Raw genomic sequence first — 21,846 nt, forward strand, 5'->3', positions numbered from 1 at the left:
ATGTTCGCTGTTCGCTACATCTTCAAAATTGCAATCTTCCAATGGAATGTTCGCGGGGTGGTGGGATACGGCTGGTTAAATAAAATATATATTTATGTATATATCTATATCCATGTCTTAATTAATAGTTTCTCCACGCTCTGCGAAAGATGCACACAGCTAACGGATGTGATAGTTTCTGTTTTTGGTCATTTTTTGTCGATCCCCAAACCAGATGCGAGTGGATTGGGATTGGAATTGGGGTGTAACAGTTGGTTGCAAATTCAATCGCAACTGGGTGGTGGTGGTAGTGGTGTCGTTGCTGATGGTAAGGTTCCGCCCAGAGAGCGCGGGCACGGAAAATCGACCACAATAAATCGATTCCGGACCGCGAGCACCACCACCACAAGGTCTTTTCTCCGATTCGGTCGTCGACATTTTCGACCCAAATACTTGAACCCACCTGACCAGTGGGCAGTAGCAGCAGCTGTTGCTGCTGCTGCAACAGCAACAACAGCAGCAGCAGAAAACAAATTTATGGTAGAAGCTCAATAGAAAGCCTTTTTAGAAAAAGAAACGATCGGGCCAGCTCTCCTCCAGCGCCCCCAAAACTGGAACTCCTCCTCAATGCCAACCCGCGCGGTGCTGCGGTGTACGGTTCCGGTTGCATTTCTATCTTTTATGCTGCTTAATTTCCTGCACCACGCGAGTTTTCCCCTTACCCGCGGGTTGAATCCGGGTCAGCTGAATTGCTCAATGCGCGTTAAATTAATTTTGGTTTTTACACTTGATTAGCAAGATTTAGTGAGATTTGTGCGCCGTTGTGAGTAAAGCAAAAATTCGCAAAAAATAGCGCAATGAAGCACGCAACAAACGCAAGGCATACCGCAACAGTAATTGTTGGTTGGCCGAAAAGTTTTTCGGGGCACAGTGGTGGCGGTGGCTTACACGCGGCACCCGGTATTGCGATTGCGTGCTTTATGTGTGTCTGTCTGTACGGCAAGAAGGTGTGGTTGCTGGTAATTAATGTTATTAATCAAACATTGCAAATAATGGCGCTTCTTATTGGCGCACTTTCGGGCTGGCCAGTGATTGCGGTGCGTGGTGCGAATTTCTGACGTCACCAGCCCCCCGAAAAAGGCCGCACGCCAAAGCGGCGAAGGTCATCTCATGATATCTTCGCCAAGGTGCGAACAACGATCACCGCGTGGCAGGGATGTTCGTCCCTATCTTTATCTTCTTAGCGTGACCAAGCATCCTATGTCGGCAGTATTTTACACCGCAACAATGCAGTGCTAGCACCTTTCCAGCGGCCCAGACTAATGTGACGGCTGTGTGCATGTTCATCATCGCTCGGTGGCGGCGTGGCACGAAACGCCATTACTTTAATAAATATTTGATGCATGATTCCACCTTTCCATAGAGCATTTTCGCGACAAACAGAGTGTCAGTTAGTTGTTGTTTTTTTCTTCTTCACACTGTCACTACGCTCCACCATAACTGTCACGTGTGTGTGTGTCTTTGTGTGTGCATGTCACTTAGTGGCCAGACTTACGTCATCCGCGCTGTGTGTGGATGGCGTCTTCTGGAAAGGACTATCACGTACCCGTCGGCTCACATTACTTGGCCCCGCGACAAAAAAGGTAAACCCTTCCTGGCGAAGAATGTTCAGCACGAAGGGTCCCCATCACAAATGGGGTAGGCGGGGTGCACGACGACGACAAGGGACTTGATAAAGCTTGGGAAGCGGAAAGTGACGCGATAATGCTCGGGGCCTTGGACAGGGCACCGGGTTTTGTAAAGCTTTGGCGAATATTATTACTCACGAACGCGCGCGCGACTGTAGCGAAAGCGAGTAAAAGTTGGCATGTGTCTATCCCCTGCCCCTACTGACATCCCATTTTCAGATGGGTTGGGCGTAAAGTTGCACAGTGTAATGTAAATACATGTTGCTTCGCACGTTCCGTTGTGATTTGTAGCGTCATGTTTGATGGCTTATGTAATTAATGTAATTCCCCGGAATAGGTTAGCGTGCTGAAGGTTTTGAGCACGAAATTAATTTGTTAATATAAACATCCTGCACAAAACTTTGGGGAACTAGACAGTACACTCTTTGTTGCTAACATTTCATCAGTGGAAGTGGAAGATCTTAAGCCGATATTATCATACAATTCAAATGATCTGCCACGCCAAACACATCCTGCCGGGCGATGAGACACATCTGCTAAATCTGCTCCCATTTCTTGGTCATGTGTTTGTCACAGTACCATTTCTCCCCGTTGGTTGGGGCCCGAAGGTGGAGACGTGGGCACACTCCGTGGGCGAACCGTGCCTGAGTAAAGCGCGCTCCCCCACACCGCGTGGTGGTGGTCCACGCAAGTTTTGCGGCGACGAGGTGGAAGCGATCGTAGTTATGTGGGAATTAGGCTACCACTGGCTACGGTGTGTGCCTCACGGTTGTGTAGGTTATCGGGCGAGGATGCAGCCGTCTGGCCGGAGCCAGAGTTCTACTGAGAGCCGGCTGTCCTCCGCCGGCACGAGACATGGGGCTGCTATCGGCTTTCGCCGGCGTGAGGACCCACACAAACCGGCTAGCCGTCCCACTGGTACACTGTGGGCGGTGGACGCTCCAATATGGCGGAGGCATCGACTTATTGGGTGGGATGTGAACCAGATCTTACCAGAGCCCATGGATCGGTTGTTCTCACAAGGAGTAGCAGAGCTTATTGCTGCGAGGTTCGGCCAAGAAATGGCAGATGGAGGCACTACAGTGGATGGAGGCACTGTGTCCTTCGAATGTGCGAGGGCTCGCCTTGGGGCTGTCAGAACCATCGTTCATAACTGCGCGTGTCTTTTACTCAGATGGCGGACAGGCGAAAATGAATGAAAGCAGCGAACGTTTGTCTCGTCCGATTCGGAGGAGGTATGGATAGCCACAAGAGTAACTGCATGCGCTTAATTGCATGTTAATCTTTTCGAAGGTGAATGGTTGCAGATTTTGCATTTTGGTGTTGCTTGAGAGACGCGAGCGTTAATTTCCGTGCTCCCCGTGTGTGTATGGTTTGCGCTGCAGTAGGTAAATTAATTATGTTTTTTTCTTTGTTTTTACTTTCATTGCAATTGCATTTCCTTTGTTGGCATAAAAAAGTTGATTTTACACTGCAAATGACTAATTACTCTTGTCTCATTAGTATTCAATAAAGCCACAACAGGACAAACCAGACAAATTTTGAAACCTGAACCTGAATAGTAACAAACTATATAAACGTTAAGATTCAAATAGAGATAAGAGTTGAACTCATGACTACTGTTGTGTGAAGTACGATCACTTAGTCACTGCGCTACGTGACATCTGCACCGAGATACGGCTAAAAGTCTGTTTTATCGAACTGTCCATCGAACAAACAGAGCATTCGAGCGTTTATTAGCTTACACTTTTTGAGGCAGCTGACTGCAAAGCTCTTTAAGTGTAGTTTACAATAATGATTTTGCAACTATTCTTTCAACGCAATGTTTGTGTCATTTGATGCCAATAATAATACAAGACATTGTTGCACAACTCTAAAACAAGATGTTCGAGCGTGGATGTGAGTGTAATTTCTTCCAAGTAAATCGCTTCGATGCTATTTTAAATGTCAAGGTGATAAGAAATGCATTCCGTCAGACGCGGAGGCAGAAGGGGATAAGGCACAGGGTCTGCCGGAATCTCGAGCTCCGCGGAAACGACGAGGTATGTTTGCCGTAAATCTACAAACACACACTGTTCGTTTCTTCCGACTCATCTTCTATGTGCGTGTGCGTGTGCGATTTAGCTTCGCAGCTTCGGTCGCTATTTAGTACGCAGACACACCCCAGGACCCATCTTCATCGCTAGACGACGATAACTAGCAGATCGGCACCGTCTGCCCATTTCGGCGGAGGCAGAGAGACGGTGGCAGGAAGATGATTCATAAAACACGAACCCACGGCACGCGTTAGTGGTATGGTGCGCGCGCTCTAACGCCCAGTCATGGGATTCTTTGCTTTGCTGGTGTTGCTGTACTTCTTTGCCATACCTCACGGTCGCCCCTTTGCGCTATATGCTGCACGGGACAAATGCGCGCAAGCATACGAAGTGACGTTACCCCACGTAGCCGTACCATGGCTTTGGGAAAGAAATTTTACCGATGACTCACCATGCCCGATGACTTCCAGATGTGTTTGGGAGGGGACCGCAAGTGCGCACGGACTAACGGAGCACCCGAGCTGTTTCCCTTGCGCGTGCAGAAACTTCGGCACCGGGGCTGGGACTACAGACTGAGGGCGTACATGCATTTTTGAGGCGCGTTGCAAAGGGTGTGAAACATGTGGTCTGGGACGACGGGGCCCGATCGGGAAGAGAGAGAGAGAGAGAAAGATGGAAAGGGGAATTGTGTCGGTGTTTGGCTGGAAGAAGGAGAGTGCGTTGTGTCATCGTTGTATGGATGAATTGGGTTACGAGTTACCGTTCGCTCCTTACTTCGTTTGGTTCTTCCTGCCGGACAGCTTCGATTCTTCTTATGTGCTGCGTAAATTGTTGCTGCTGTATGTATGTTGGTTTTGTGCATAGTATATGTGACTAAACTAAGAAGCTAGCCAAATTTGTAATTCATTTCGTTTAAATATTCATCACATTCTACCATAATCCGATCTAATTAGTACCTCAAGCTGGTACAACCCTTCAAACAAACGTCTCTATTTTCTGCCGAGTTAGCGTCGGCACCCTTACGCATTTTTTTTTCCAAAACAGAGATGTCTCTCCGCCGCATGAAAAGGGAATCTGCGAGTGGTCGGAGGCAATCTAGCTATGTCCTTCCTCGAGGGTTTTTTTGTGTCTGTATCGTACATCTCGCTCGAAGGGACACGGCACAAAATTGAAGAACACAACTTTGAACAGAGCCGTAAAACGGGACCCATTTGATAGCTTTGGGCAACACTGGAAAGACAGGTTTTTTTTCTACCCTCCCAAAAGGGATAGGATGACAGCAGCCGCAGCATCGTCGGAAATTGGAACCGAAGCACAGCAGCGCGCACACACGGGGAGTTCGATCGGAAGTGGAGAGTGCTGTGGTGCTGCTCTTCGGGTCCTGCGTGTAATGCATAAGGCATGTTTCGTTGGAGGGTCAAACACCCACCCGAAACAGAATGGACGCAAAGAATAAGAAAGGGAAGGTGTGAGAGAGGCGAAATCACATAAATAAGAAGGAAAAAACACACGCACACCCGCCTCTTGAAACTGTGGCCACATAAACGAAGGGTGAATTGACAAATGTTTGTTTGCAGATTGGTCTCTCTCCTCCCATTCCCCGGCTATCGACACTTGTGCCGTGGGATGCGTTCGAATTGGCATAGCAAAAGCCACGGAGGGATGTCGGGGGGAACACAGTTAGTGTGACACATATTACCCTTTCATTACGTGCCGTTATTGCCGGGCTGGTTCTGGGGCGGCTAGATTGCTGTTTTCCATGTAGCTACAGGCAGATGCCGCTGTTTTTTCGCTTGTTGTTGAACCAAAAGGTGCATCGCTGTTTGCTAACTTGTTGCACCCTGGGATTATCTTTATCGGTGAGAGTTTACCGATTGGATTTTTTTTTGTTGCCGTTATTATTATTGTCTGTCTGCATGAGAGATTAGTGGTCGCAAAATTTAATCGATAATCTTATCGCCAAACTGTGTGTTTGCGAAGACATGTGCGAGATAAAGCCACCTGAGCAGATGAATGATGCGGTGTTTGCTGCACTGTTTCCCACCTACCACGGACACTTTTTCGAAGCTTTCTAGTGGAAAAATGACTCACAATTACCATTTTCCATCTGTGCTTTGTCCCAAGGTGATTATTATTTTATCGCTCTTTATTGTTTTTTTTGCTGTTTTTGTTTCCTTTAGCTATTGGTGTGTGTGTGTGTATCTACCCTGTGTTTTAACCCGTTAGGAGAGTGGGGATGGGGATGGGGGTGGATGAGGACAAAAACGAGCGTAACAAATGGCAAACAGAGCTCCAAGTGAGTGCAGTCAGCTTTAAATGATCAGCGAGCGCTAAAACCGGCGCTGGCGTTTCCATTCTGGGAAAGCGTTTGTTCCCCCCCCCCTCCCTCCCCTCCTCGCATGAAGGGTTGAGTGGTTATGATCGTGATGACGGATTGACGATGAGGGGGCGCACCCACTCATCGAGAGGCTGTGCGTGAAGTACCGAAAAAGGCAGCAGCAAAGAAGACTCTTCCTCCCTGTATATCCCCCTAGCTGCGGGCTGTGCACAAGAGCGTGTCAATTGGGGGAAGCATTAAGAGGATTCCAACTGGGCAGATAGAAAAAGCAGAAGCGACCGATTATTATTACCAAGCGACGACACTAAAATGTGCAATTTGAAGGCATCCGGAGAGAGAGAGAGAGAGAGAAAGATAGAGAGAGAGAGGTGGAGAGTGATCGCGCGAAACACACGCGCTCTCCTCGCAAGCGAGCTAGAGGGATGATCGCCATCGTACGGCGTGAAGAGAAGGGGTTGATTGGGGATGATCCCTTTCGCGCGCTCTCTTTATCTCTTTCCCTATCTCTTTTCATTTCGATGGGGTTGGGTGGGTGGCTGCAATACCAAATGCAGAATAAAATCGCAAAACCGCTCTCGCGAATGTTCTTTTTGTCTTTCTCACTCTCTCCCGGGCACCATCACAGGCACATAATCACACACACCCTCTGTTAGGGGTCGTCTACATAGCACGACCATGAGCTCATTTTTGCCCATCCATCTATCCTCGTGTTACTTTTTTACCGTCTTCCCGTTTCTGCCCTTCAAGCCCTGTGTCACGAAGCACATGTGTCTCCCGTGTACCTTTCGAACAGCTTCGAATTGCATGACCATATTGCATGCGCCCTGGCTTTGCTGTTCTTCCTTTTAGTGCCTTTTTTGCACTTCCAGACTTCCTCTCTTTCTGTGTGTGTGTGTGTTTTCTCCTCTCCTGTGTATGTTTTCTCTCTGTGTGGGGGAGGACTGGCAGCGGTTCAGCTTGGCCTCTTCTTCTCTGTTTGCTGCTGCGAATGCTGTTCCTTAGCCGGTTTTTGCCGGCGCTTTTGCTTTAATCGGCTTTTACGCCGGCTTTTGGCTGAAATAAAGAAGCCCAACAGCAAGATGGGAAGCATCCCCTAAATCTCGCCCTTTTCGATGGGGGTACAGAGCTCGACGACCGATCACTCCCGTCATTGAAGGCACAATGCGATCGGGCGCTTGCCAGAGCAATGCATTCGTTTTTGTTTTTGGGACGGTAGAAAAGAGAAGATTCATCCAACTGTGGCAAAATATGCGGAGCAGCAAGTTTGTTTTTTTTTGTCTGTGTGAGGGCAAGAAGAAAATTGGGGCATTCTTTCTCCCCCCCCAGGTGCGTTTTATCCATCCCGTTCATTTTTTCTTCGCGCCGAAGTACACTTTTTCCTTTTTATTCCATTTTTTTGTTCGCCCGGCCTGTCTGTCTTTTGGTTGATTATATTGCCCGCACAGGGAATTCTCGTGCAATAGGTACAAACTCAATTAAATACTGTTGCGCACCTATGCCTGCGTCGTTAGAGAGCACAGCATCGTAGTATCATGGCTCTGTTTAGCTTCGGGTGCCTTTTTTTTCGCCCAACGGCTGCCGTCCATGGATTACGCCCATTCGGTAAGGTTCGGTGCACAGCTTGCCGGCGGCTTGCCCCCAGCACTCCGTTGGTTTTCCCGATGGCAGTTTTCGAATCAATTAAGCGTTCCGCTCGCTCTCGTTCCTCGTCGGGGGCCCAACAGTACGCCCTTGCTCCGATATCCTGGCATGATTTCTAGTTCCAGTCGCACACACTTTTCGATTGCGTTCTGCACATTTGCACAGATCTGTGTCTGCTCTCTCTCGCACACACACTAACACTACTACGTTCGCGTGTGTGTGTGTGTGTTTAGATGCACTTGAGCGGCAGACGAATGCAATCAACCCTTCCTTTTGCATCGGTGCATCGATAATGATGCATTTGTTGTGCTTCTCCGCTCAGGTTCACTGTGGTGTGCACGTTCATCTCCTGCCTTTGTGTGTATGTGTGTGTGTGTGTGCTAGTGTGTGCGGGATCGAGATTGCGAAAGGAGTCCTCTCGGTTTTGCGTAACCCTTTTTTTCTGGCTTCCAGACAAAGGAAACGATCGTCTGCACTCTCTGGCAGAAGAAATAGTCCAGAACGGAACACAGAGAAAGAGCGGGAGAGACAGAGAGAGACACTATGCTACAGAGAGTGTGGTTGCAGGAGTGCAATGTATTTTAAAATGCTTTGCACATGTTTCGAAAAAGGGTACGAAAACCCCGCACTCAGGAAATAAAAGGAAGAACACAGTGCCACCTTCCCCTGAGGCAGTTCGATTTAATTCGACACGAATATCAATTTGATTGTCCCCTCACGCTCTCTCTCTCTATCTACATCTCTCCCTTGCTCTGCATACATTGTGTTGGGAATTTTGTTCATGCTAGGATAATTTAATCTTTATATCTCTATGCACTTACAAATGCATCTGCCAATAAAAACTCCAGCGAGTGGAAAATCTAATTCCACCGAAAGCGCATTCCCGAAAAACCTCCCAAGAAATGGTGAAAAACGGGAAAGCCCTGTCGCGCGACCAGGATCAGTCCTCAGGGGGAGGTTTTTCTCACCCTCCACCCCCCCCCCCCCCTTAAACCGTAATTTCCCTCGTCAGCGTGTGTGTGTGTGTGCGTCTTTGCAGAAACGTGTTCGTGTGCTTTTCCATTCACTCCCTCCGTCTGGGCCGACCAGGCTGCTCTCTCGCTCGCTCTCTCTCTCTCTTTCTCCCCGTGTCTGTTGCTGTTTGCGGGAGCGCTTCCCCTCCTTTCCGCACCAACGGCCGCACACGCCACCCCCCCCCTCCTCCGCCACACCCGCCGTCCCCCCAGGGTCGTGCGGCCGGGGTTCGACACCGAACCGGAGTGCTCCGGCAGCTCAGTTAGTCATCGAGTGCTGTGCTGTGCTGTTCGGCCCTTGCCTTTGTCCGCGCGTTTCAGACAAACCCCGGGCGCCCGGTGGGTGGTGTGCGTGATTTGAAATCGCCTCTCTCATTCTGTGTGTGCAATATCTCTGCTGTGCTGTGTGAATAGTGTGTAGCAGCAGCAGTGGCCCTTTGATTTCCGCGCTACGAGCTATATTTATTTGTTGATAGTAACGGTCCGTGTTTTTTGTTTGTTTGCTAAGTAACCAAAAATACGGAAAGTAGGGGAAACAGTTCTAGTAATCAAATCAGTTAAATTGTAACAAAAAACCCACATAAAACACAGTTTAAAAAACGGGGAAAAAGTGTAACCGCGATCGACGACTTTTCCTGCCAAACGGGAAGAAGCTGCTGGAAGTGCCAGGAAAACAAACCCGCGGGAAGCTGAGTGTTTCGCCTTCTCCGTGACACAGAGATCCGTGGTGCCGTGGTGTGGTTCCGTGTGCTTGTGCTCTTGTTCTTGCTCGCCTTGTGGCCATTTTTTCGTAGGTGTGTAGCTGTTCATTATTTTATGCCAAACCAAACCGAACCAAACCAAACAAAAAAGTACACGTGTGCTCTATTCAAATTATATTCCGCTCATTTTAGCTCTCGCTGACGAATAATTATCCGGTAAACTCGATCACGCGATATAACTGTGGCCTCTCTCCCTAGACCTCTCTCCCTTCTTCGGCTTTGTCACTCACTGTTTGGGCTGGTGATTCTTTGTCAGTGGTGTGTGCCTCCGTGTGTGTATGTGTTTCTGTTTGTGTGCTTGTGTGTGTTATTTTTTATTGGTTAGGGAATATTAAATTTCATTCTTTTCCCCTTCCCTGCGTGTGTGTGTGTGTGCTCTGTGTGTTCCTGGGTTCCAATCGGTGTCGGTAGGGCAATTTGGCAGCGCAGAGGACGTGTTTGAAGCGAACCACAACCACTGACATACACACAGACACAGACACAAACTCACCCCGCTTTCGTCGGGGGTGGTGGTGTACAATAAAAGGAGGGTGAAACTATAATGTGACAGTGGATCAGATATTGCTGTGCCGTTTTTTTTTTGTTCTTTTTCATTGCTGTGTTCCGAGTGAGAAATGTGCCGTGGAAAACACCAGCAGCAGTTGCTCCTGCGGGGTTGTGGTTAGAGAACCTGTTATGTTGTTGTGTGCAGTGTGCTGCCTGACGAGCCCGACGCCGGAACACTCGTGCAATTGTTCGAAGGGTGGTTTGCAGTGGGTGGTGTAATTGTTTTTTGTGTACTTTGTGCCTGTTAATCTATACAACAAGTTTTATTTTTTTTTATTTTTATTTTTTTGGTTGAAGTTATATTTTTTGTACTTGTCTGCTGTTCCCAGTGTCGCATAAACTGAAAGGCGCATGCCTTGCAAGGGGGGACCGGGGAAAGTTTTCCACACCCGCTGGTAAAGGGGAGCAATAATTATGATGAAAATGTTGAGGACAAGCTTTGCTGAACATTCGAGTGAATTTAAAAACTAAATATTTCGATTATATTGCGAAATTGATGTTAATGATGTGTGTGAAAACATACTTCCTGTAGACGACAAAGAAGGCTTTTTCTATTGATGCCACCTTCTGGACTATTATTACTATTACTATTATTTAGCACAATTTAATTCCTTTATTTTTATTGCAATTTTTTGTTTTGATGAAAAAAGAAACTACAGTAAAATATTGTACCAACCCCAAAGCTAGCTACCCCAAGAGCGCGTGCGAAGAGAGATTTTCCGAAAGGAAAACAGAAACCTAACCCCCCCCGACTTCCCCCTCTCGAACGAAAACAAGAAGAAGATTAAGCTGGAATGTTCACCGAAAAAAAAGCATCAAATCAAATCCAAACCGATGCGTGCGTGAAATGAAATCGTAAAAGCAGCGAATAGCAAACGGAAAATATAATTACGAAAAATCCAACCCCTTCCCTCTACCCCCATCCCCTCTTCCGCCTTCTTCTTGTGCGCGGGATGAAAAACTCAGCCACCGAAGAGAAACGATTACTGGCGAGCGGCGAGTGTGCCGCAAATGTGTGCGTGTGTGCAGCGAGCAACAAGAAGCAGAGGAAGAAGAAGAAGAAGTAGAAAACCTAATCCCACTGCCCGAAATATACGGACAACAGCACACACCGGCCTGCCGCATATTTGATCGCGGTCGATCGTTAATTGTTTCCATTGCGCGCTGCTGTGGTGTGCCCCCGTTCGTTGTTTTATTCTTTTTTTTTCATTATTTCTCTCCGCTGTTTGCTTTAGTTACTTTGTTGCCTTACTTTCGTTACTTTCCTCCTATTAGTATTTGCATTTGCAACTCTCTTGCATTGCAACTGGGTGGATCGATGGGGGTGTTTCGATCGCCGGGGGCTGTTTGTTGCACTATTGATGACGATGATGATGATGATGATGATGATAATGATTGGATTGGTATGGTCACCTTTTTTATGCTAGTGTGTGCAATTTTTCTCATTTTTTCCTTCTATTAATTTCTCTTTTTCGAACGGCAAACGAACGGCAAAGTCAATCACACCGTACGTGTGATGCGTTTACTTTATTGCCCGCCCTAGCTATTACAGGGTTTTCCCCAGGGGTTCTCATAGTTGTGGGACTCTTCCTCGACACTTTGTTATAGGAAGTGAACTTCAAATGATGGAAATATAACTCCATGGCATCCTTTTTGGACAGGCTCCTTGAAAATTCCTATTGGATTGGTCCAATCAGGATGCTATAAAGTCCAATTCCCATTAAGTTCATTTCACGTAAGAAAGACTCAATAAAGTGTCCCACAGCTATGAGAACTCCTGAAAACTCCTGTATTGATTACACCCTCGCTCCCTCGCTCCCAAACCCCTTAACCCAGCGTTGGTTTTGCATATTCTCCTTCGCTTACAGCAGAGCCAAAACCCCCCCCCCCCCCCGTTCCTGCGTGCGTTTGCTGTTGCTGTCGATTTTTTGCTCAAACATTTTCCTTTTCCTTTGTTTTTGGCGTTTGGCATTGCTCGGCCCAGTCTCGGGCGGCCTCGTTTCCCTCCCCGAAACGGGCGTCAATGACCTCTTCCGGCGCGTGTGTGTGTGTGTGTGTGTTTGTGTTGGGGCGGAGTCCGTACCGTTCGAACATCATCATCCGTTTTCCGCTTGGGCGGCCCCTTTTTCCTCGGTAGTCGTCCATCCTATCCGCCGATTTTCTTCCGCCATTAATAATGATGGTTGTGCGGGTTTCTCTCTCTCTCTCTGTGTGTCTGTGTGGGTGTGTGTGTGTGTGTGTGTGTGTGTGTGTGTGGGCACATCTGTAGGGCACACCCCCGCCACGGAGAGCTGTGCAGCTGTGTGTGCAACAACTGTGGTGCAATGTGCCTTCTAGCTTCTCCCTTCCAACGGGTGTGTGTATGTGGTGAATATCCTGCAATTCGTACATGGTTTGCAACACCCTGCTGCGGCGCCGCACGATGTGCAATTGCACCACCCGAGCGATGTTATTGTTTGGTTGAGCAAAGGACGAGAACGCAAGAACGTATCAACTTCTGGTTGGCGATTGTTGCGTTACGTATCTTGTACGTGCTTGTTGTTTCTATTGCTTGCTTGTTGTTTGGCTTTTCACAACTTGCTTGCAATGGACAAAGCACTATTAGCGAGCGGTCCGCGCGCTCTGAGCTTCTTTAGATTGGGTAAAGGTGGTAATGGGAGTTGGTGCAACGCCATGCAATACGACGGTGGATGAGCTCCATCTGACGCTACCCTCTGGCGCTCGCTATGCAATCTGGGCTAGCCATTTTGCTTTGTACACACTACAAAAAGACAAGAAATGTCGTCCGTTGCAGCAGAAGCAGACATCTGCTCCGCCATCGTTACGGACCGTCAGTCTCGACCAGACCCCAGACCCCAAAACCGTGTAGAGGAGAGCGCCAGAGAGAGAGAGCGAGAGAAACGTTGGATGCAAAGTGCAGTGTCAAAGAAATGCACCATCCGGGAGGATGCACTTATGCACACAGACACTGAGTATAACGCCCAACGGGACGCGCTTTGAAATAGGGATACAGGCGCATGTGAGCGTGCTCTCTCTCCCTCTTTCGCTCTCAATTTCTCTCTTTCTCTCGTGTGCTGCTTCTCTGTGGCATGGAAAAGCGATTTTCTGGGGAAGAAAATACATTTTTCATTGTCTGCCGAAAGACAAACCCCACGGGGGGTGTGGTGATCACAGGAAATCGAGAATTGTCTAGAACTCGCGGTCGCAGAGAGGTGATTAAATTAGATCACAGACGGAGCGCGGAGGCAGTGAGAGGCTGTACAGCGAGACGAATTTATAATAGAAGCTGCGCTAGAAGAATCTGCTGTGTAGGCTTTTGTAGCCGCTTGACAACTGGGCGTTGTGCTGCATTTTCCATCAGCTACTTGCAAAGAGCCAACCAGACCTTTGCATACATGCTCGCGTATCTCGGTCCACTCTTTGCGGCAGATGCGCGCAACCTTAGAAGTGTTCAGCTTTCCTTCAATACGACACGTGAAGAGTGTTTAAAAAACAGACCCCAATACACCTGGTGCTACTGTGTCTTGTACATAACGTGTGTAGGGAAGCATTACACAGATGTCATTCTCTTCTTTAACAATATTTACACATTCTATGCTTCAAAGTGCAAATTTGTTCAGCAGATGTTTGGGAGCGCACAGTTGAAATTTAATCTCCAAACCCTCACACCGCCCGGCGACGCGTTTGTTCTATTTCGCGTTTGTTGGTGCGTAGCGGCGTGCCTTCGGCGAAGTTTGGGCTAGGTCATGGTATCGCAGATGGGCGCTATCAATTGCGCACAGACACGACCCGTTTTTTCTCTAACACCTCTCGCCCCCCACATTATCACACCCAACTCCCATCCCCGCAGTCCAGCCTAGAGTCGGGTCGTCTGCGTTTGCTGTGCACATGCGTCGTGTTCTGCGGTGCGTATTTGGGTGCGCGCGGCTGTCGCAGGGGGGACGCGTGGAGCGTAGTAGCGCACACATGGGTCGATGCCATCACCCGGCCCCACCGTGTCCTCTATGTGTGGGTATGTGTTTATGTGACCGTTTGCATGGTTCGGAATTAAACGGGAGCGGGAGAGATGCAGATGAGATCATCGAGAAGAAAATATAGTCGTCCCGCTGGTGTGCGTGTGTGTGTGTGTGCGCGCCACTACCACCATGTGGCGGAAGTGCTGAATGTGATATGACAAAAAAAAAAACAAACGAATTTTGTCGTTATGCACAGCATTAAGAGGGAGGAAAGCGCAAAACCTGGGCTGCGTTTCCTTCCAAATGTGAAAGCAGTATGCTGTTAGGCCCGGTTATGGTACTCTGTGTTTTTTTTTTTTTTTGGTTTGGTACGCAGTAATGTCTATTGTTTACTGTGCGCGCTACTGTGTGCTTGTCACGTACCACCCCACGACGTTGACTAATGCGAATCGCCAATGGCTTTATGGGTTTGGGAATGTGTTTTTTTCTCTATTTGACAGGAAGGAGGATTATTGCTCATTCTTCAAGAATACACTTCGTCGAAGCCGAATCTCTCTCTCTCTCTCTCTCCTTCCATAACAGCGCCCGTGATTGGAATTGGTGAATCATCCCAAATAGCAAACAGTTTTCAAACGATTTCAATTATTTATAGACGCTTTAGTTGTTTTGCAAGATTGTGAAACGATTAAAGAGAGAGAGAGAGACAGATGCAATTAAAACGACTTTGCAGTTACAGAACTTTACTCGCTCTTTGCCAAATTGCTCTTGCAAACCTTTACATTACATTACTTTGCCACTTGCATTTGCTTACCCACAACGGCTCTTTGCAAAGAGAGAAATAATGCTGCAAAATGGTTGGAAGCTTCCAACGACGACACAATGACACAACGATCATCATCATCATCACCCTCTCATAACGATCGTTACCACTGCGGCACTACGTGGGGCCCCAAGTTTGGTGTGCGATTTTTCGCTTTTTGTTCTTGTACTCTTCACCCCCCATCCCCCCCCCCCCCTTGTTTGATGTTGATGTTTCATTTGAACCACCAGCAATAGAGGAGAGAGACAGACGATGCGACGGTAATAACAATAATGGTCGCAATAGTAATAAACATAGCTGCGCGAGCAAGTAGGTGAGCGTAGAGTGCCTGGTTGTACGGGGTGGTTAGGTGGAGTCGTTCCATCCAACACCCCACACAGATACATGCACACACACACACTCTGCAATGAGATCATTTCTACCCCCTTCCCCATTTTTGCTGTGTGTTAGATTCTGCTTTTCCTGATTCCACGCTTTTCGACTCGTCGTTGGTGTGGCAATTTTTTGTTTTTGTTTCCCTCCTCTGAGCCGTTCTCTTTGCGAGTTGCGAAATGCATTAATAACGGTCCATGTGGGGGGGGGGGGGGGGGGCGGAGAAGGGCGAGCACGGGAGCAGGATGTGTAGGTATTTTATTATAACCCAATGGAACGATGGGAAACGAGCGAGGAAGCTTTGCAGCAACAAGCAGCAGCAAAAATGAAGCAAAAACGGCCACTCCACAGAATGTGGCAACTCTGGAGCGAAGGGAGAAGGATGGGGCGGTAGTATTAGATAGTGCAAAAAACTAGCCACCCCTAAATGGGAGGGCCAGAGCGTGTGGTTAAAGAAGTGGTAATGGAAAAATGGTTTCCCTGGCAGCTGAAATGATCAAAACATTTCCGCACGACTCCAGATGAAGCGATAAAGCAAGAACAAAAGGAAGCCAAAAGAGTGGAGTGTGGTGGCGATGGCGATGGAAATGTTTTGGGAAATTAAAATATTTTAAAAGAACAAATGTTTCGAGGTAAAAAGGAAGGCAAATATAAAGCCAAGCCTAATGACAAACGGTAGAGAAAGCACAGTCAGTTGTGTGACCGTTGAAGGAAAACGTGGAAAACGGAACTAATGGAAGGGAAGCAACGAAAGAAACAAAAGAGAGCAAACCAGAGAGCGGGTGAAAAGAGAAGAAATCATCACTAGCCACCAGCATGTACCAGCGTAGTGAGCCTCACTGTGTTCCACACTCTTCATCGCTCGCTTCATGTCTCTCCATCGATCGACGATGATCTCGACTTGATCGACACCGTGCCTCACGTTTGCACCCCATCCAGGGCTAGCCTTGATCCGGAGCGCCACCCTGCGCTGCAGCGTTGCTTTCCTAGCCTAACCGCAAGTTGACTAGCGTGGGCTTTCTACCACCTTCCTCCTTCTCGCCAATCTTATTGGAAAAAACGGGGTTTCCATTCGCTTCGATCGTTAGTTCCGTGCCGTTCGGTTTTCGCCGGCCGGTGAAGGTTTTCCAATTACGATTCAAAGCGGTTTTATTGAATGCATCGTTTTACGGTAAAAACTAAGACAGCGTGTGTGTGTGAGAGAGAGAAAGAAAGAGGTTAAAATGCTTCTAAACGTGTATTTGTGTGTGTGTGTAATATGCTCCCATAGAGAACATGCTTCGGAATAGAGAACATGATCAAATGGGAGATCACCGGGAGTGGCCTTGGGTTGGCAGAGTACCGGTCGGAATTGGGCATCCAGCATATACCACACGACACACCCTTCCCTTCTACGACCCCCCCGAGACGCGAGACTACATCTCGATGAAAGTTTCATTTGCTCGCACCCAATCGTGCACAGAGAGCGCAGCCGTGGAAAAAGGAAAGGAGTAGAAAATGGGCGGAAAAATGGGGCCGCATCGAGTCGCGCCACTGATCGAGGCCACCACGGAAAAGTAGCGGCCGTTTTGGGTTTGGTCACTTTGTGCCCCCCTCTGCTGTTTGCTTGTTGCTGCTGGAAAACGATAAGGAAAAACGGGGGCCGAATAAAACAGCAAAACGCAGAAAGAGAGCAGCGGGTACGTTGAACTGGGTGGAAATTTTCGGTGAAACTTTCTCCAGTGAGCTGTGGAGGAAGAGAGATGCTTTTCACCAATCCAAAACCCCTCGGTCTTGCGCGATCGTACGCCGTGCACACAGATGCTGCTGCTTTTCATTCGCTGCTGCTGCTGCTTGTCGTCGTTGTTTATTCATTTCCCTTCCCGGTGAAACGCACACTACGGCTCTCCCCCCGGTCATCATCATCATGAGCAGTACGTTCGGAAACTGATTTCCCTTCACCGAATTTCCTGGCGAACGCAATGGAATAAGGTTTTTCTCTCGCTCTCGATCTCTCTCTCTTCTCTCACGGGTTTTTCTATGTTGTCATTTTCTTCATACAGCAGAGCACTGCATACAGAGCGGTGTACTGATGGTGAGGGGTTCGTCAGTTCGCTCATTAGTGTTCAAAGCTTTTTCTAATTTTTCTCTTCGCGTCAGCGTGTTTGTTCAACAGGGGGCACGGCAAAGGAACGGAGCGGAGAGATTTTGCCGCACACATTTTTGCCATTCCGGGTTTCCGGTTCACGGTTTGTGTGTGTGTTCTGTGCCGGGTTTCTGCCGTCTTTACCATGCGTTCAAGCTGATCAAGGTAAACCGATGTCGATTTGTGCCCCTCCATCGGGTCGTCGCGGTCAAGGGCTTTCAGTCGAGGGTTTGGTGAAGATCACTGTCATTCCGTAATTCGGCCACCGTTTCGCTGTGCGCCGTTCGGTTAGCGGTGATGCACCAGTCCGTGCCAGTGAGCCCAGCCTCAGTGGTGTACCGGTTGTTTGTGGTGGGGTAAAATTTCCTCCAAAAATAGCATTGCGTTGGCATTCTCGCGTTGGTATTTGGTTGGCTGCTGCTGACGCGCGCCCTACCTCGACAAGCGGGCAGAGGATGGGGGTGATCGTGTGTGCAAGTGTGTGCGTGTTTGAGTGTGTAAGGTAAGAGGGAAGATTTTCCGGAACAGGAAAACGAGTGTGCTCTCGCTTGTTTGTGCATTCTCGGGAAGCTGTTTGAAGAGTGAAATCATGGGCAGAAATCACTTTTTTTATCTATTTATAACATAAAGTGTAATGATTGTTCTTTGCATCAGCCAAAATACACCCTACAGGGGGAGTGGTTTGTTCAATCGATCAATATGCATAACCATTAGACAATACCATCTAATAAGAAAATTCGCTCTACCTGTCATGATGTATTGATTCGGCTAAAATTGAACCACAAAACAGCAAATCCTATTTTCGGTGTCTGTGGGGGCACACCACCCGCCATATGTGTTGAGGTGTGAAACATCCCCATGCATGGATTGCCCGAACCCCGAGCTGCAAATTGCAATGCAATGACGCATGATTGCTGTACTCCAATTTATTTTATCAATTTATTTATTTACGTCTCGAATCGACCCCAAAACGATCACAACGTGCAAAGGCGCCACATCGTACTTGCTTTCTCTGCTGTACTGGAACGTCAAAACAACCTTTTTGGGATGGTTTATTTATCAAACCAGTGCTTACAAATGGTAAAAGAAGAGCTCCGGTCCATGCCAAATGTACCCAGGGGGCCTCCGTTGGGTGTGAAGGTCAAGAAATGGCACGTGTTTAAGAGTAACGCTACCGCAAAAGATAGTCCCAAAAGGTTGACTTTCCGGAAACGAGCAGTTAGTAGAGCGTGACCCGAATCACAACAAACAGCCATAAAATGTTTGTTAATTTGATGGAAACATTATTCATAATAATTGTCAAAACGATCGGTCGCCTGGTCGCTTGGCTGGTCATGGTTTGGAGAAAAGTGGACCGACAAGCTTGGACGGAGCTTGGTAAATTATGGTAAACGGTTTCCTATTCTCGGGGCCAATTCGGAACTGATGGTTAATGGACTGCAGGCTGTACCCAATCTGGCCAACAGAAATAATGATGTCAATTCAACGGATTAAGAAAGTGGTGCCCCGAAAGCTGTCATCCGATTAACTCATAGCCATATTGTGTTTCTTTTACTTTTCTTGCAATAGCTTCTTCTTTTTTGTTTTGTTTTTGAAAACTCATACATATACCGTTAATAATTTTCATCCCCTCTCTCTTCTGCCTCTCTTCTCCTTTCTCGTGTGCTTGTTCATTGGGCTGTGTTGGCGCAGGCAGCAGTACAAAAAATGGCTCGTGGGCTGGAGAGTAGCATAGTGTTCATCATTTCTGTTTTCTTGCAATCTCATTGAGATAATTATCAAACTTTTAATAGACAAAGGCGCTGGGTGAAACGAGTGTGTGTGTGTGTGTGTGTGTGTGTGTGTGTGTGTGCGCGCTCACCCACCGAGGAATGGAAAGTGGTGAGAGAGAAAAATTGCGAAAAATTATCCACATTCCGCAAAACGAACAAGTGCTGGCTGATGCTGCCATTGCCGCCACGCTTCGGTTGTGTAGCGGTTGTGCGTGAGAATGCGGCAAATGAAACGTTGAACAAATCTTCGAGAAATGCCACGTGGAAAAGCACTCGCCGCACTTGACCACGCGATTGTTTGTTTGGCGTGTTACCGTTTGCGCGAATGTATGCAAATAGCTGCGGCGTGTACCCATTTCTCCTGCCGTGGGTTGCGGTAGGATTGAATAGAAAACTTTCTTAAATTGTGCTGGCCGAATTGGCCTGTGTGTGTGTGTCTTTCACAGATTCAACTGAGGTGTGGGAAATATCCATCAGAAAATTTGGCATTTTTTTCGATGATATTCGGATCAATTTGAAAGCTTTAAAACATTGCGTTGGTTGATGGTACAAGGAGCGCCTCATGATTGACAGCGCATGACAGGGTGTATTGAAGTGTTGAGGCCATTAGTGTCATTTAAGAGCTTCTTTGTGTGGCAGAAAAAATAAAAGTCGAAGAAGATAATGTTCACAGGTATTATGACCCTGCTGTGGCTACTCTTCTTGGCGCTACTTGGCCACGCAAATCCAACCTCCACGCCCAGCCGAATGTGCGTGATGTCATGCAATGCAAATTTGCAAGCATTCGTCACTACGCGATCCTAGGCGATGTTCCGTTTGCTACCGGTTCCCCAGGGCGTCATACTGCGATCGATTGTTTGCTTAAGACCCGGTTAGGTATAGTTTTCGGGTTGCGAATATGCCCCGTCAGTGCCCTGCTAAACGTGTTCGGGTGTGAACGTCCTTTGGTAGTTGGTGGTAACAGTTATATTTAGAAACGTGAGCAATATTGAATGCTGGAAAATATTTGTAGATGGCGCGTGCGATTTAGTAACGTTAAATACCCTAAAATATCCCAAAAGAAACATTTAAATACCCTATTCGTGGTGTACTAATCTGATCCCTGTTCTCTTCCCTTCTGATCCACAGATGATCCACAGAAAGTAACTGATTGCTTAATATCCTTTGCTAAGCATAAAACTAGAGACAATATCACAGTGATAATAGTGTTCCTTAAGGATCCGCAGACCATCATCAAGGAGACACCGTTTATAGAACAGATAGAGGCTAAGGCAAGACTGCGTTCCAGCCAAAACATGGAGATTAACGGAGCCGCCAGTAATGGCTTTCTGGCTGAGGTAGGTATTAAAAGTCCATCACCATCACCATTGGCACACATATCTAGTAACAACCGCCCTTTTCTGCTAACTGTTACAATGATGCACTTCTTGTTTGTCATGCCTCACAGAACAACGCCATCGGTATGGAGGATCATAAAACGTACGACGATATACAAAACTTCATGGTAGAAAGTGCAATGCTGGAACCAAAGTCTGCCGCCTCCACGCTGTGCGTCGGTCCGATGGACGACATGGGCTTCCTCTCAGACGGAGGCCTCGGCCCAGAGACGGACGTGGACGGTGTGCACGATAGCAAGCAGCAATCGCCCAGCCCGCTGCTAGAGGAAGCCGTCAAGTCCGCGGAGCTGCTGGACAATGGTGATATGATGGAGCACGAGACGGCTCACGCGGCGGACAGCGGTGCAGAAGAGCCACAGCACCATCACAATCCGTTCGCTCAGTCACTAAACGTACCGCTCGATCTGGCGCCAAGTATGGGTGTGGGCGAGGCGGCAAACACGACCGACTACGAGGAGGAAGAGCCCACATCACCATCCAGCCTCAGTGCCGCCGATCCGCCGGTGGATCTGTCCGAGGAGGACCAGCTGGTGCACGCCGTCCCGCACGTCAACGGTAACGGTGAGCATCATCATTACGATGAGCTGACCGAAACCATCGGGGACGAGTTGGTGGGTGGTGGTGATGGGGGCGATGGTGCGTCGGAAAAGCTGGATGCAGCAGAAATCGTGCCTGCCCTGAAGGCGGAGCTGAATGCGGATGAACTAGTTCCTCTCAAAACGATTGACGAACCAATCGTTAACGATCTGCTCGGCGCGGATGCAATCGTCGACAACAAACTGATCGATCAGCTTGATTCGTTCGGCATTCCGGAGGCGATACGGCGACAGCTGATCGAGCAGCAGCAGGTGTCCGGCGGTGCAGCGATGCTCCACGAGCACGACGAAGACGACGACGATGGTCAGCTGATGATGGGCGAGGAGAAGCAGTCCGACTTCGACGGCGCGGATGATGGTGCGGAGAAGGAGGATCTGCATCACGAGAAGGTGTTCGATAGTGATTATGGCACTGGTAAGTACAAAAAAAGGTTTTTAATAAGTTAATTTTAGAAAACCTTCTGGCGTGTGCCTTAGTTGCTCTTCGAACCCGGCTCTTGCCTGGATTGAGCAGTGATAGGATTAATGTTGTCATTTTTTCCAATTACTGTGTTGGATATTTTGAAGTAGTTATTGGTACATTTTCCTACCCGTATGTGCATTTTTGTTTTGGCTGAAAGTGTGCAATCAAATTGAAAACCATCATATTGCATACTTTCTGATTCTTAACACATGGTCCAGCGATAGATCTTTCTAGGTATATTTGTTTTTGTTTTCTTTTCAATGTTCACGGCATGGATTTTTCATGTTTCATGTTCAAAGCTAATCAAAAAAGAAATTGCGAAAGAAACTCTTCAATACAGGCG

General features: G+C 47.9%; 1 protein-coding gene across 1 annotated transcript in view; it reads left to right on the forward strand.

Moving 5' to 3' along the window:
* The window catches only part of LOC120895344 (serine-rich adhesin for platelets-like), a 43,172-nt gene that overhangs the window by 13,606 nt on the left and 7,720 nt on the right, over nucleotides 1-21,846 (forward strand). The window contains exons 7-8 of the mRNA XM_040298621.1: nucleotides 20,176-20,384; nucleotides 20,495-21,455. Coding sequence (XP_040154555.1) covers nucleotides 20,176-20,384; nucleotides 20,495-21,455 — 1,170 coding nt within the window. The remainder of the gene's footprint in view (nucleotides 1-20,175; nucleotides 20,385-20,494; nucleotides 21,456-21,846) is intronic.

The sequence above is a fragment of the Anopheles arabiensis genome, chromosome 2 (assembly GCF_016920715.1).
Source record: "Anopheles arabiensis isolate DONGOLA chromosome 2, AaraD3, whole genome shotgun sequence".
NCBI classification, from domain to species: domain Eukaryota; kingdom Metazoa; phylum Arthropoda; class Insecta; order Diptera; family Culicidae; genus Anopheles; species Anopheles arabiensis.